At 41.1% G+C, this 15,671-nt stretch overlaps 1 protein-coding gene across 3 annotated transcripts in view; it reads left to right on the plus strand.

Annotated features, from left to right (window-relative positions):
• The window catches only part of PSMD11 (proteasome 26S subunit, non-ATPase 11), a 40,359-nt gene that overhangs the window by 11,146 nt on the left and 13,542 nt on the right, over positions 1–15,671 (plus strand). For all 3 annotated transcript variants that reach the window (XM_066363824.1, XM_066363823.1, XM_066363822.1), the window contains 3 exons: positions 9,237–9,308; positions 9,702–9,759; positions 13,832–14,026. In XM_066363824.1, the coding sequence (XP_066219921.1) occupies positions 9,237–9,308; positions 9,702–9,759; positions 13,832–14,026 (325 nt within the window). The remainder of the gene's footprint in view (positions 1–9,236; positions 9,309–9,701; positions 9,760–13,831; positions 14,027–15,671) is intronic.

The raw sequence follows: 15,671 nt of genomic DNA on the forward strand, positions 1-15,671 counted from the left end.
TGTGTGTTAAGCGCTCTTACAGGTACTGGGATAGATGCATTTGTGAAAATATACAGTCATTGCTCTTTTGAGGTTTATATTTTAATGAGGAAGATAGGCAACAAACAAAGATGTAAAATATCAGATAGTATAAGGGCAGGATAGGAAATTCTAATTGGTTCTATGTCTAATTGTTTGCTCTGGCCTGTAGGTGTACAAGTAAAAGGTATGAAAGAGCAAAGTAGTGTATTGAGTAAATAATGAGGAACTTCAGAAACACAGGACATATGGATCCCACTTTAAAATCATGTTTTTTAGGCCCTGGCCAGTTGGCTCAGTGGTACAGCGTCAGCCCAGTGTGTGGATGTCCTGGGTTTGATTCCCGGTGGAGAGCAACCATCTGCTTCTCCACCCCTCCATCTCTCCCTTCTCTTCCTCTTTTTCTCTCTTCCTTTCTTCCCCTCCCCTAGCCATGGCTTGATTGGTTCTAGCGAGTTGGCCTAGGGTGCTGAGGATGGCTCAGTACCCCCCCCCCCCCCCCCCCCCCCCCGCACCTCAGAATATAAGAAATGGCTCAGTTGCTGAGTTTAGGAGCAATGGCCCCAGATGGGCAGAGCATCACCCCCTAGTGGACTTGCTGGGTGGATCCTGGTTGGGGTACATGCAAAAGTCTGTCTCTCCCTCCCCTCCTCTCACTAAAAAAAATAAATAAAATAAGATAAAATAAAGGAGTTTGTCTCTGCCTCTCCTCCTCTCACTAAAATAAAGTAAAATAATATAAAGTAAAAAGTAAAATAAAATAATGATTTTAAACACCATAAACTAATTTTATTTGTAGAGAAGTCTTTAATTGATGTTTCTGGCAGAACTGTTTCAAGAAAGTAGATAAAAAATACATAATATTTGGCCTGGCCGGGCGGTGGCACAGTGGATAGAATGTCGAACTGGGATGTGGAGGACCCAGGTTCGAGACCCTGAGGTCGCCAGCTTGAGCACAGGCTCATCTGGTTTGAGCAAAAGCTCACCAGCTTGAGCCCAAGGTCGCTGGCTCCAGCAAGGGGTTACTCGGTCTGCTGAAGGCCCGCAGTCAAGGCACATATGAGAAAGCAATCAATGAACAATTAAGGTGTCGCAATGCTCAACGAAAAACTAATGATTGATGCTTCTTATCTCTCTGTTTCTGTCTGTCTGTCCCTGTCTATCCCTCTCTCTGACTCTCTCTCTCTGTCTCTGTAAAAAAAAAAAAAAAAAGGGATGGCTGCCTTTTGAGTTAGAATTATTTTTATGAATAATTTAAAAGAGAAACTGGTATTTAAAGAGGTGTTAGTCTTATCTAACCCTTTTTTTATTGTACTTTGTTACCATAAAAAAGTGGCACTATCTTTTGTTTGAAATGGGTGCCTTTAGAATGTACTGACTAAATGTTAGCTTGAAACAAACTAATCAATGTTACCTGGAACTTTTTAGGATGAAAAAGTTTATTATCTGAGCCATTCCTTGTCCCTCCATAACATAGAGCTGACTCAGTGGATAGATCTGCATTTGTTTAACATTCAGTTCTTCTTTGTGGAAATCTATCTAAATTGTAATTTAATGCTCTCCTATGGTTGGCTGGTGGGATTTACTGGCCTTCATATCATGTGGCTCTATGTCTGGTTAGTCCCTCACTTAACTGTGTTTGTATATTGCTTTTCTTCATTGCATATTACATTTTTGTCATACAGAACCCTTTCTTTTCCTAGAGTGAAAAGAAACACTCTTAGGTATTATATCATTTTATTGCTAAATTTTTTGGCGGGGTGATTATCATTGTAGCTTTTTTTTTTTTTTTTTTTAGTAATTTTGGATTATCGGTTAATAGTTTTTTTTTTGAAACAAGTTTATGAATTATCCAGATTGTTTTACCTGCTCCTCATACTATATATACCTAACTTCAACCATTTATATTCTTGCATTTCAACTTTTTTCAGTATTTATTTCTTCACCTCTTTTGTATTTGTTCTCTCTTTACAGATATTATCTAGTTTGGTTCCTAATTATTTCTTACTTAGACTACTGCAAAAGACTCATTCCACCCTACATACTGCCATTGTGAGAGATATTGTACCAAGTAGCCCTTTGAATAATTTGTTTCCCGTGTCCATGAGTTTTTTCTCTTTACTTTTTTTCTATTTGTGAGCACCTGCCACCCACCCCCTTCTCCAGCTCTTATCCTCAACCCCGTCTTTTCCCTCCTGAAAATTCTATTCCTCTCCCCATTTGCCCCCAGCTTGAGCCTTCAGTGGGTCTCCATTGTCTGCAGAATTGTTTTTTTTCATGGTTTTCTACAATATAACCTGCAACAGCAGCCTAATCTCTGGTACTGTGAAGTGTACCAGACATGTCAGCCACATTGGATGCTAGGTTCTTTGCTGAGCAAGCCCTCTATGCTCCACATGCTATATACCTTTTCATAGTCCAGTCTTAGGTTCTACCTGCTCTGAAATCTTTCCTTGTCGACTTCAGTGTGATTTTAATTCTTTCAATGACCCACGTTATATTTTGTATGTATTGTATTTCAGATTATTTTGTTTTGTATGACAATTACTTCATTATTTGTCTTTTTTATTATAATATAATCTGATTCAGGTGAAGACCTATAAACCCTGCAGCACCACATACCATTCCTACTCCTAAGACAGGCATACATTGCTTTATTGCACTTTGCTTTTATTTGTTGTTTTGCACGTGGCTTTATTGCACTTCACAGATGTTGTAGTCTTTACAAATTGAGGGCAAGACCTTCTATCAAAAATACTACAGCTTGCTGTATTGCTATACTTACTTTTTAAAAAATTTTAATTAATTTTTTGGCGACAGAGACAAAAGAGAGGGACAGATAGGGACAGACAGGATGGAAGAGAGATGAGAAGCATCAAGTCTTTGTTGCGGCACCTTATTTCATTGATTGCTTTCTCATATGTGCCTTGATGGGGGGTGGGGCTACAGCAGAGCGAGTGACCCCTTCCTTGCTCAAGCCAGCAACCTTGGGTCATTTCTGTGATCCAATACTTAAGTCAGTGACCCTGTGCTCAAGCTGGTGAGCCTGCACCCAAGCTGGACAAGCCCTTGCTCATGCCAGCGACCGAGGAGTTTCGAACCTGGGTCCTTTGCATCCCAGTGCGAAGCTCTATCCACTGCACCACTGCCTGGTCAGGCTTAATTTTTTTGATTTTGAGGGAGAGACGAAAGGAGAGAGTGAAAAAAGAGATGAGAAGCATCAACTTGTAGTTGTTTCACTGTAGTTGTTCATTGATTGCTTCTCATATGTGCCTTGACGGGGGCAGGGGGAGTGCTCAAGCCAAGACAGTGACCTAGGGCTTCAAGCCAGTGACCTTTGGGTACAAGCCCGACCTTGCGATCAGGTCGATGCTCCCCACGCTCAAGGCAACGAACCCTTACTCTAGCTGCTGACCTTGGGGTTTGAACCAGGAACCTCAGCATGTCAGGTTGTTGCTCTATCCACTGTACCACCACTGACTGGTCAGGTTATACTTGCTTTATTATGATTATCTGGAACCCTGCAGTATCTCCAAGATGTGCCTTGACATGGCTGTTCCTTAACCATGGTTACCTCTCATCTCACCCATCCTTTTACTTTCTTTATAGCTATCATATGGTCCTGTTTGCCATTATTTATGCTGTTCTAGGTTTGGGGCATTTTTATACATATTAACTGCTCTCAGCCTGATTTTTTTTTTTTTATTTTTTTATTTTTTATTTATTCATTTTAGAGAGGAGAGGGAGAGACAGAGAGAGAGAGAGAGAGGAGAAACAGAGAGAGAGAAGGGGGGAGGAGCTAGAAGCATCAACTCCCATATGTGCCTTGACCAGGCAAGCCCAGGGTTTCGAACCAGCGACCTCAGCATTTCCAGGTCAATGCTTTATCCACTGCACCACCACAGGTCAGGCCATTTCAGCCTGATTTTAACATGGCTTTTTTCTTCACATCATTTCTGCCTGATCTTAACATGGCTTTTTTCTTCACATAATTTCTAGTCTTTTCTTACACTTCAGTTACTCAGAGAACTTCCTTGATCACCTCATCTAAAATGCCCTATCTTTGCTTTCTTTTTCTTCATATTTATTTGATTTATTAACATTTCTCTCCTTAGAATACAAGTTCCATGAAGATTGCTGCTTTGTCCTATTCACTGTTGTCCTCCACAATAAGAGTAGTTTGGCCTAGAGGAGGTACATAACTAATATAGTATTTGTTGAAGGAGTGTATGGATAGTGCCTTCCTCATGGTAGATGGACAGAGATACCTTGTTGAGTTAAGACTTAAGTTTATTGCCATACAAGCATGAGGTATTGTTACTACATTGATCCAGGTAACTCCAGGTCTCTGACTTGGGGAAATTGGATATAGTCTTCATCTTGGAAAATCCTATGATTGAGTAATGGTAAAGGGTAGAGGAGCGAGTCATAGGTGGTTCACTGTCATAGTAGTATTGAGGCCTGAGGCAAAATACAAAGTTTTAGACATTCTTAAGAGAGCTAGGAGTTTTGTGTTGGGAAGTATGGCACCAAGAGTATGGGGACGGAACTTTTCTTGCTTTTTTCTATTTGGGAACTAACTAAGATAAATCTGAAGAACAGTCTTTGGCTTGAATATTTTGAAAGCTGATATAATTCAGGTTAGGATGAGGTCAATTGAAATACTAAGGGTTAGAGCAGGGGTCCCCAAACTTTCTACACAGGGGGCCGGTTCACCGTCCCGCAGACCATTGGAGGGCCTGACTATAAAAAAAACTATGAACAAATCCCTATGCACACTGCACATATCTTATTTTAAAGTAAAGAAACAAAACGGAAACAAATACAATATTTAAAATAAAGAACAAGTAAATTTAAATCAACAAACTGACCAGTATTTCAATGGGAACAATGCTCCTCTCACTGACCACCAATGAAAGAGGTGCCCCTTCTGGAAGTGCGGCGGGGGCTGGTTAAATGGCCTCAGGGGGCCACATGTGGCCCGCGGGCCCGTAGTTTGGGGACCCCTGGGTTAGAGCCTGGAAATGAGGACATGTGTATTGAGTTTGAGGGTGGGGTGTGGGGGGGTGAGAGTGGGTGATTGGCAAAGGGAGGGGAATGGAAAATCGGTGTGAGAAGCAGAGAAAGGAGACTGAAACAGATTCTGGCCAGATAGTAAACTGAAATTCTGGAATTTACCTTAACTTCCAGGGATCTCTAGGGTTTCCTATGGGAAGCTTTTTTTTTTTTGGCTATAGTGTAACCGAAACACAACAGCACATTTTAAGAAGCCTTATATCAAAAATCCTATTATTGAAATTGTTATTTTCATGGAAAAGAGTTTGTGCTAGAGAATTTATTTTTTTCAACTAAATTACTATGGAAAAGAATATAATTCTTTTCCATAGTAATTTAGTTGAAAAAAATAAATCAATATGATTTAAAACTTAAATAGCTTATTTTGACCACATCAAGCTTTTGTACTCAAGTAAGGGCTTTCTCCAGAAGTGTGGCTTCTTGTGTGTTCTTTTCCCTTTTATCAGTCATTGTTAATATTAACAAAGCACAAAGCCTCTCAGGCAAAATAGCAGTGTCGCAGGGCCTTTACATTTTTCCTTAGAACTGAAGCATGGGTTTCATCAATCACAGCCCCAGATGATGCAAATCATGCACCCTATAATTGATAACAGGCACGAAGTTCATGTTCATTTGTAAAAAAAAATCTTTGCTTTAGAAGAAATGTCTGTACTGACCAGAACTTATTCAGTCTGGTTTGAGGTAGAAAGAGAACTTGCTAGATAGGGTCCAGGTCTGGTCCCAGAGCTGATGATATGTGAGCCTGGTTGAGTCACTTAACATTTGGGCTGTCGGGGAAGTGGGACAGGTGAGAATTTGGAGTGAATTCAGTGCTTTTTAACTAGAAATACACATCAGAGTGGCCAAGCTCTATTCCAGACTACTAAATCAGGATTATAAGCATTCATTTTTTTTTTTTTTTGGTGATGTTTGAGAAAAGCCCCCTGGGTAAAACTGATGGTAAGCTTTTCTTAGCCCCCTCAAGAGGTTTAGGACTAGAGACTCTTGTAATTTTGTTGCTAAAATATTCAGCAGAATATTTTCATTTCCATTCATGTCATGAACAGAGATCTTACTTTGAGTTGCTTTTCAGAACATAACTCAAAACTCTGAAATTGTGATTGGCTTGCTTTTAGTTTGTAGAATTTTTGAGGTCAGTTGTGGTTAGAGTTTGAGATTAAAGTAGCCACCAGAGGGCTCCAATAAGTTGTAAATTTTCATTGACTCTCTTAGTGTTGAATCCTTCAAATACCTTTTATATTTACTGATATTGAGACAGACAGAAGTATTCATTTGTTGTTCACTTAGTGTGTATTCATTGGTCGCTTTCCTTATTTGCCCTCACCAGGGGTCGAACCTGTAACCTTGGTGTTTGTGATGTCAGCAGTTGAGCTATCTGGCCAGGGCCTCCAAATACCATTTAATGCCAGCCATCCATTTATTTATTGTATTTTGACTTAGGATTTTGAAAAAAATTATTTTTATTTATTCATTTTAGAGGAGAGAGAGAGAGAGAGAGAAAGGGGGAATGAGCAGGAAGTATCAACTCCCATATGTGCCTTGACCAGGCAAGCCCAGGGTTTTGTTTTTTTAATTTTTTTATTTATTCATTTTAGAGAGGAGAGGGAGAGACAGAGAGAGAGAGAGAGAGAGAGAGAGAGAGAGAGAGGAGAGACACAGAGAGAGAAGTGGGGGAGGAGCTGGAAGCATCAACTCCCATATGTGCCTTGACCAGGCAAGCCCAGGGTTTCGAACCGGCGACCTCAGCATTTCCAGGTCGACGCTTTATCCACTGCGCCACCACAGATCAGGCAAGCCCAGGGTTTTGAACCGGCGACCTCAGTGTTCCAGGTGATGCTTTACCCACTGCGCCACCACAGGTCAGGTTTGACTTAGGATTTAAAGGCAGAAGATACAGCCCTCACCAGGTTGCTCAGTTGGTTAGAGCATCATCCTGATACGCTGAGGTTGCGGTTTGACCCGTAGTCAGGGCACATTCAAGAATCAACCAATGGGCCCTGGCTGGTTGGCTCAGTGGTAAAGCGTTGGCCTGGCGTGCGGGAGTCCCGGGTTCGATTCCCAGCCAGGGCACACAGGAGAGGCACCCATCTGCTTCTCCACTGCTCCCCCTCTCCTTCCTCTCTGTCTCTCTCTTCCCCTCCCACAGACAAGGCTCCATTGGAGCAAAGTTGGCCCAGGCGCTGAGGATGGCTCCATGGCCTCTGCCTCAGGCGCTAGAATGGCCCTGGTTTCAACAGAGCAATGCCCCAGATGGGCAGAGCATCGCCCCCTGGTGGGCGTGCCGGGTGGATCCCGGTCGGGCGCATGCGGGAGTCTGTCTGATTGCCTCCCCGTTTTCAACTTCAGAAAAATACCAAAAAAAAAAAAAAAAAAAGAATCAACCAATGAATGCATAAATAAGTGGAGCCGCACACCAAGTTTCTCTCTCCTACTCTCCCTTCTTTCCTCTCTCTCTCTCTCTAAGAAGATAAGACAGTTTCGATTATGTCCTTTTATTTTCTCTCCTTCTAACATCTAATTTTTTTGTGTGTATTTTTTTTTTCTTTTTCTTTTTTTTTTTGTATTTTCCTGAAGCTGGAAACGGGGAGAGACAGTCAGACAGACTCCCGCATGCGCCCGACCGGGATCCACCCGGCACGCCCACCAGGGGGCGACGCTCTGCCCACCAGGGGGCGATGCTCTGCCCCTCCAGGGCTTTGCTCTGTTGCGACCAGAGCCACTCTAGCGCCTGGGGCAGAGGCCAAGGAGCCATCCCCAGAGCCTGGGCCATCTTTGCTCCAATGGAGCCTCTGCTGCGGGAGGGGAAGAGAGAGACAGAGAGGAAGGAGAGGGGGAGGGGTGGAGAAGCAAATGGGCGCCTCTCCTGTGTGCCCTGGTCAGGAATCGAACCCAGGACTTCTGCACGCCAGGCCGACGCTCTACCACTGAGCCAACCGGCCAGGGCCAGGAATTTTAACACAAACTTGCAGTAACAGGAGTGATCTAAGACCTGAAAGTACTTAAGTACTTTGTCAAAGCTAATATGTCAGGCATACCTGGTGGCCTCTATACCATTTAGCATAGAACCCTACTTTAAATCAGTTAATTTGCACATTATATCACTGCTTAGGTGGCAGATAGAACTGGGGATTCACAGTGCCTTTAAATAAAGCTTAAAAGCCCCTTTAAGTGTTAGGTTAATTCTAATTTCTGTTTACTCCCTTTAATACAAGCTAAGTTTGCTGTATTGTGATGATGAATTTAACTACACTTCCTAGAATCTGAAAAGCAAGAGCCAGCTGGGCCTTTTGAGTCCTACAAGTAATTTTAGGAACAAGCGTTTGTGCTTTGGCTGAGAATTTTCCCTTTATTACCAGTGTACTCACATTAACATATCACTGTTAAATTTGTAACTATTTGGGGAGAAATTTCTGCTTTAAAAATTTCTCAGCTGTCATACAAATCTACAATCCAGGGCTATATATGTTGAAAATTCTGGGTCTTTCCTGGGAAAAGAAGAAGAGGAATCTCAACAAGAGTCTTTTCCAGAGGAGCAAAATCTAAGCACAGAGATACTTTGTGTGCAGGAAGCCTAGCTGATTCTCCGTTATGCTATAAAAATTACGTTGAGACACTGTGGATCATGACATGTCCACTGAGACATTAAATAGAGCAACATGGACAACATAAAAGGAGGGAATTAGCTAGACGAGGTGGTGGCGCAGTGGATAGAGCTCGGACTGGGACACAGAGGATCCAGGTTCAAGAACCTGAGGCCACCAGCTTGAGCATTGGCTGACCAGCTTGAGTGCGGGGTCACTGGCTTGAGTAGGGGATCATAGACATGACTCATGGTCGCTGGCTTGAGCCCAAAGGTTGCTGGCTTGAAGCCCAAGGTCGCTGGCTTGAGCAAGGTGTCACTCTGCTGTAGTCCCCCAGTCAAGGCACATATGAGAAAGCAATCAATGAACAACTAAGGAGCCGCAATGAATAATTGATGCTTCTTAGCTCTCTCCCTTCCTGTCTTTCCCTATCTGTACCTGTCTCTGTCACCAAAAAAATAAAAATAAAAAGGAATTACAGTAAAGCTTTTTTCCAAAGCAAAGTTTGTGGGAAGAATGTGAGGTCATAATATTGTATGTACTCTTTCTTCCCCCTTGCAGGTCGAGTTGTGTTTAGAGTGCATCGAATGGGCCAAATCAGAGAAAAGAACTTTCTTACGCCAAGCTTTAGAGGTATGTGCCTACATTTGTACTGATTGCAGGTCTCTAGGCATTAGGGAAACTATGAGTATAAGTAACACTATCCTGATCAAAAGTATTTTCTGCTGCTTTGTATTATCCAGGCTCCCAAAGGTTATTGGTAAAGTCTCAGTCATGAGAATTGCTTTGATTGGAGTTTTGAGTCTTAAAGAAGTAAGCAACAACATCATAAAGTTAACAGTCAGTCACTGCCCATAGTAGGAGATAATACCATGGACTGGATAATGTTTTTAGACTGACTTTGATTTTATCATCAGGACTTGAATATTTAACAGTAACAGTTCTGTGACTATCAATCTTTGATTTCTTTCTTTGGCTTCCCCCCAACCCCCCTTTCCATTAGTCAATGCCTTTTCTCTTTCCTAGGCAAGACTGGTGTCTTTGTACTTTGATACCAAGAGGTACCAGGAAGCATTACATTTGGGTAAGTTGGTTGAAATTAATAAGGCATCCTAGCTGGCTAAAGGAGTGTATTTTAGAACCTGACTACTCTTATTAGTTATGTAGTAATAATTTACATTCTTCCTACTTCTAAGAAGGATGTAAGATGGCTTATATTTACTCAGTCTGTCATGGAAAAATGCCATTTAGAATTTCTAAGTAACTAGAATTATTTATTTATTATAATTTTTAATTTTTTATAATTTCATTTAAAATATTTATTGGTAACATTGTTTAATACAATTATAGAAGTTATACAGTTCTATAATGCATTATCTGTATATTGTGCTGTGTGTTCACCATGTCAAGTCTCCTTCTATTACCATTTATTCCCCCTGCACCCTCTTCTGCCTCCCTCTACACTTCTTTCCTTCTGATAATCACTATGCTGTTGTCTGTGTCTGAGTTATTTTATTATTATTATTATTATTATTATTATTATTAATTGATTTTGGAGAGACCAAGAGAGAAAGAAAAAGAGAAAGAAGCATTTACTTGTTGTTCCACTTAGTTGTGAATTCATCAGTTGCTTCCCGTATGTGCCCTGACCGGTGATTGAATCCCACAGCCTTGGTCTTTCAGTACTACACTCTAACCAACTGAGCTAATCTATCAGGGCCACTATTTATTTATTTATTATTGCCTAATCTCTTCACTGTTTTCACCCAGCCCCACAACCCTTCTCCCTTTTGACATCTGTCAGTCTGTTTTCTATCTATGAGTCTTTATTTGTTAGTCTATTTTGTTCATTAGATTCCACATATGAGTAGAATGGTATTTGTCTTTCTCTGTCTTACTTCACTTAGCATAATGCTCTCTAGGTCCGTCTATGCTGTTGCAAAGGATAAGATTTCCTTTTTATGGCTGAGTAGTATTCCATTGTGTAAGAGCTTTTTTTTTAGTTTATTATTTCATGCATTTAATACTTAAATAAGAACAATAAAAGAGGTACACAAAACTAGATTATGTTACAAGAGTTTTAAAATAATTAATGAAAAAATATTAAGTAATACCTGAGAAAAAACCATAAAACTGTTATTTAAGATATTTCCATATTGCTTCTTTTTTTCCCCCCAGGTTATTTTGACATTTAATTATGTTGCATTCCCATCACCCAAAGTCAGATTGTCTTCTGTCACCTGCTATCTGGTTTTCTTTGTGCCCCTACCTTCCTCCCCCTCCCCCTCCCAAGAGCTTTTTAATCTATTTATTTACTGATGGGCACTTGGGCTGCTTCTAAATCTTGGCTATTTTAAGTAACATTGATTTGAACATAGGGGTGCCATATATTTGTTTAGAATCAGTGTTTTGGGATTCTTTTGGATACATTCCCAGAAGTGGAATCACTGGATCATAAGGCAGTTCCATTTTTAATTTTTTGAGGTAACCCCATACTGTTTCCCACAGTGGCTGCACCAGTCTGCATTCCCACCAGCAGTGCAGGAGGGTTCCCTTTTCTCCACGTCCTCACCAACACTTGTTTGTGAATATATTGATGATATAACCAGTCTGACAAGTATGAGGTGGTATCTTATTGTGGAAAGTAACTAGACTTAATTTAAAATTTTTTTAAATTTAGAGAACAGAAGGGTTAAATTGCAGGTGTTTTATGATACCACAGTTATGGTATCTGTTTATAATTATACTTAATCTATCTTAAAGCAATTAATCAAAGAAATTAATTGAGTGCAAATATATGTGTAAGTTGGAGTGGGCCAACTACAGGCTTTCTCTTGTGTGGCCTTAACCACCCTGAAATCTTTGCCTGCTCTTTTTGCTTTGTTTTAATTAATGGGTAGATCCTAGACTTTTTCCCAGATGGAAGAACATGGCTTTTGTTAAGTTGAAGAAATTGCTAATACTCAGTTTTTATCCTGCAAAAATGAGAATTTCATGTGGTTCAAACAAACAGAACCATTTAAAAAAATGTTTTATTGAAATATAATTAATAGACCACAAAATTTATCTTTTAAAAGTGTACAAACCAGTGGTCTTTGGTATATATGCAAAGTTGTGCAACCATTACCACTATCTGATTTTCTGAACATTTTTGTCACCCCAGAAATAAACCTTAGACCTATTAGTTATCACTTCCCATTAATTTTCTCAATGCATCACCTCCCCTACACCCCATGCAGTCACTTATTTACTTTCTGCCTTTGTAGATCTGCCTCTTCTGGACATTTCATATAAATGGAATTAGATAATACTTGCATTCTTTCATTTAGGATAATATTTTCAAGGTTCATCCTTGTCGTAGCATATAACAGTATATTTTTCCTTTTTATGGCTAAATAATATTCCACTCAATGGCCGTTTAGATTGTTTCCACTTTTTGGCGATCATGAATGCTTCTTTCTTTGAACAGGTTTTTTTTTGTTCGTTTTTTGTATTTTTCTGAAGTTATTAGTGGGGAGGCAGTCAGACAGACTCCTGTATGTGCCAGACTGGGAGCCACCCGGCATACCCACCAGAGGGTGATGCTCTGCCCATCTGGGCATTGCTCTGTTGCACCGGAGCCATTCTAGCACCTGAGGCAGAGGCCACAGAGCCCATCCTCAGCGCCTGGGCCAACTTTGCTCCAGTGGAGCCTTGGCTGTGGGAGGGGAAGAGAGATAGAGAGGAGGAAGAGGAGGAGGGGTGGAGAAGCAGATGGGCGCTTCTCCTGTGTGCCCTGGCCGGGAATCGAACCTGGGACTTCCACACGCTGGGCTGACGCTTTACCACTGAGCAAACCAGCCAGGGCCATGAACGGGTTTTATGTGGGCGTGTTTTTCTTTTGTAATACACAGGCATGAAATTTCTGAGTCATATGGTAACTAGCTCTTGAGAAGCTACTAAACTGGTTTCCAAAAAGGTGACACCATTTACATTCTTACCAGTAGTATATGAGGATTTCAGTTTTTCCACATCCTCATCAACACTTGTTAATATTGTCTCTTTGATTTTAGCCATCTTAGTGAGCATGAAGTAGTATCTCATTGTGGTTTTAATTTGCATTTTTCTAATGACTAATGATGTGAACATCTCTTCATGTACTAATTGGCCATTTGTGTATCTTTGGAGAAACATCTGTTCACATCCTTTGCTGTTTTTAAATTGTGTTTTTTTTCTTGTGTTTATTCTGGATACCATTCCCTTACCAGATATATGATTTGCAATATTTTTCCTACCCTATTGTATTTTCACTTTCTTAGTGGTGTCCTTTGAAGCACACTTTAATTTTGATTAAATCCAATTTCTTTCTTTTGTTTTTCATGATTTTTGTATCATATCTAAGAAATCATTGCCTAGTCCAAGATCACAGATATTTACACCAATGTTGTTATAGGTTGGGTCTTACATTTAGGTCTTTGATTCATTTTGAGGTAATTTTTGTATGTGATACAAGTCTGTTTGGATTTGATTTTTCTCATCTGAGATGGGGAAGATGCATTTGGAGAACACTGGTATATCCAGAATTCTTTCCTTCCTCCACCAGCCCCAATGCCTGGTATTTTTTATGTAGTTGTGTGATTGCAGGGTGGGAAGAGAGTGAGATCACTGGATAATTAGTTTCAGTGTTTTCTGGGTGGAGATCTCTGGTGTATTTAAATTTTATTTTATTTAAAATTTTATTTATTGGGTGTTTTGAAAGAGAGAGAGAGAGAGAAGTCTGTTGGTTGTTCCACTTATTTATGTATTCATTGGTTTTTTCTTTTATGTAGCCTGACCAGGGATCGAACCTGCAACCTTGGCATATCAGGATGATGCTCTAACCAACTGAGCTATCTGGGCAGGGCCACGTATTAAAATTTTAGAAGTAAGCTAATAGGGCTCTTGGCTCCAATGTTGTTCTTAGAAAGCAGAAAGCTTCAAAGAGATCTGTGTTTCTCTTTTGGAAGGTAGCACATTTAGCAGAAAATTTGATTCTTGTACATAGGTAACTTCTTTTTGAGTTCAGTTAGGTTTCTTTATCCTGAGTGTTCTTAAGAGAGTGGGAGAGGGACATATTATGGGACTAAGGTATTAAGATTATGGCTAAGAAAGGGACGCATATTTTTTTTCTTCTCTAGGTTCTCAGCTGTTGCGGGAGTTGAAAAAGATGGATGACAAAGCCCTTTTGGTGGAAGTTCAGCTTTTGGAAAGCAAAACGTACCATGCCCTAAGCAACTTGCCGAAAGCTCGAGCTGCCTTAACCTCTGCTCGAACCACAGCAAATGCCATCTACTGCCCCCCTAAACTGCAGGCCACCTTGGATATGCAGTCAGGTAATGCCTGTAGCTACTCATGGGATGTGTTCTTAAAACTTACCTTATTTCACAGGTGGAAGAAATGGGTGGCTGGGGTTGGGGAATTAAATTGGTTGATTTGGTTTGAACTTTTTCAGAGAAACCAGTTAGAAGGCTGTTTCTCTAAATAGCTTCCCTCTTCTATTAACTTGCTGTTAAATGCTTAAAATATATTAACAACATGCTTATCTATGGTTGACCAGGCAACCTGATTTTGAGAGCCAAAGACCCTAAAGAGGTCTCACTTAGATTTTAAAAACTCCTTTAATTTCCATCTTTATCAGAACTCAGGTTGGTAGCAGCTCTTTCCAGCATCGACTAACCTAGATATGTTGTCACTTGGAGATCTTTGTAAAAAGCATGTTAGACTTTTCCAAATGGCCTCAGAACAGGGCTATGGAAAGATTCCCACCCACTCCCCCACCCCCAGTTTCAGTTGAGTTTAGTGGCTAGCTTTGATGGAGTTTGTGAATGTTGGGGCTAGGAGGCCGTGGGCACTAGAATACTTTTATTTTGTAGTAAGCAGCTTTTATTAGTGATAATTTATTATCATTACTGAAGGAGCACTGGATTTGAAGGTAGAAGACTAGTTTAGCCTTTATCTCTCTGTAATCTTAATTTTCTGTCTGTAAAAGAGATAATACCTGCCCTGCTTGCCTCGTGGTATTGTATCAAATGGCACGTTTGTCATTCAGAGGTTAAGAGCAATAGCTTTAGAAATCGACATTCCTAGATTGAAATTTTGGTTTTGCCAAATTCTACTTAGCTAATTTATCTTTGGGCAGGTTACTTAATTTTCTGTAGTTCATGTGTAAATTGTATTTTATAGGATTGTGGTGACATTAAATGATAGGATGAATGTAAAGCTTTTTTCGCAGCACGTAGCCTTGACCAACCAGTTCTTGGCACTTTCTTTAAACCCCTGCTCCTCTGTTATGCCCTTCCTTCATGGTCAAGAGATGGACTTGCATATGATTTCTCAGGAAATAGGCCATGTTTATATAAATCCTCATTTTCCTCTCCAGAATTTGTATCACTATCCATTTTTACCTCTTATCAAGAGTGATCCCGGTAGAGCATCGGCCTAGCGTGCGGAGGACCCGGGTTTTATTCCCGGCCAGGGCACACAGGAGAAGCGCCCATTTGCTTCTCCACCCCTCCGCTGTGCTTTCCTCTCTGTCTCTCTCTTCCCCTCCCGCAGCCAAGGCTCCATTGGAGCAAAGATGGCCCGGGCGCTGGGGATGGCTCTGTGGCCTCTGCCTCAGGCGCTAGAGTGGCTCTGGTCGCAACATGGCGATGCCCAGGATGGGCAGAGCTTTGCCCCCTGGTGGGCAGAGCTTCGCCCCTGGTGGGCGTGCCGGGTGGATCCCGGTCGGGCGTATGCGGGAGTCTGTCTGACTGTCTCTCCCTGTTTCCAGCTTCAGAAAAATGAAAAAAAAAAAAAAAAAAAAGAGTGATCCCGCCTGACCTGTGGTGGCGCAGTGGATAAAGTGTCGACCTGGAAATGCTGAGGTTGCCGGTTTGAAACCCTGGGCTTGCCTGGTCAAGGCACATATGGGAGTTGATGCTTCTAGCTCCTCCCCCACTTCTCTCTCTCTGTCTCTCCTCTCTCTCTCTCTCTTTC

This window comes from Saccopteryx leptura, chromosome 2, assembly GCF_036850995.1.
Source record: "Saccopteryx leptura isolate mSacLep1 chromosome 2, mSacLep1_pri_phased_curated, whole genome shotgun sequence".
NCBI lineage: Eukaryota > Metazoa > Chordata > Mammalia > Chiroptera > Emballonuridae > Saccopteryx > Saccopteryx leptura.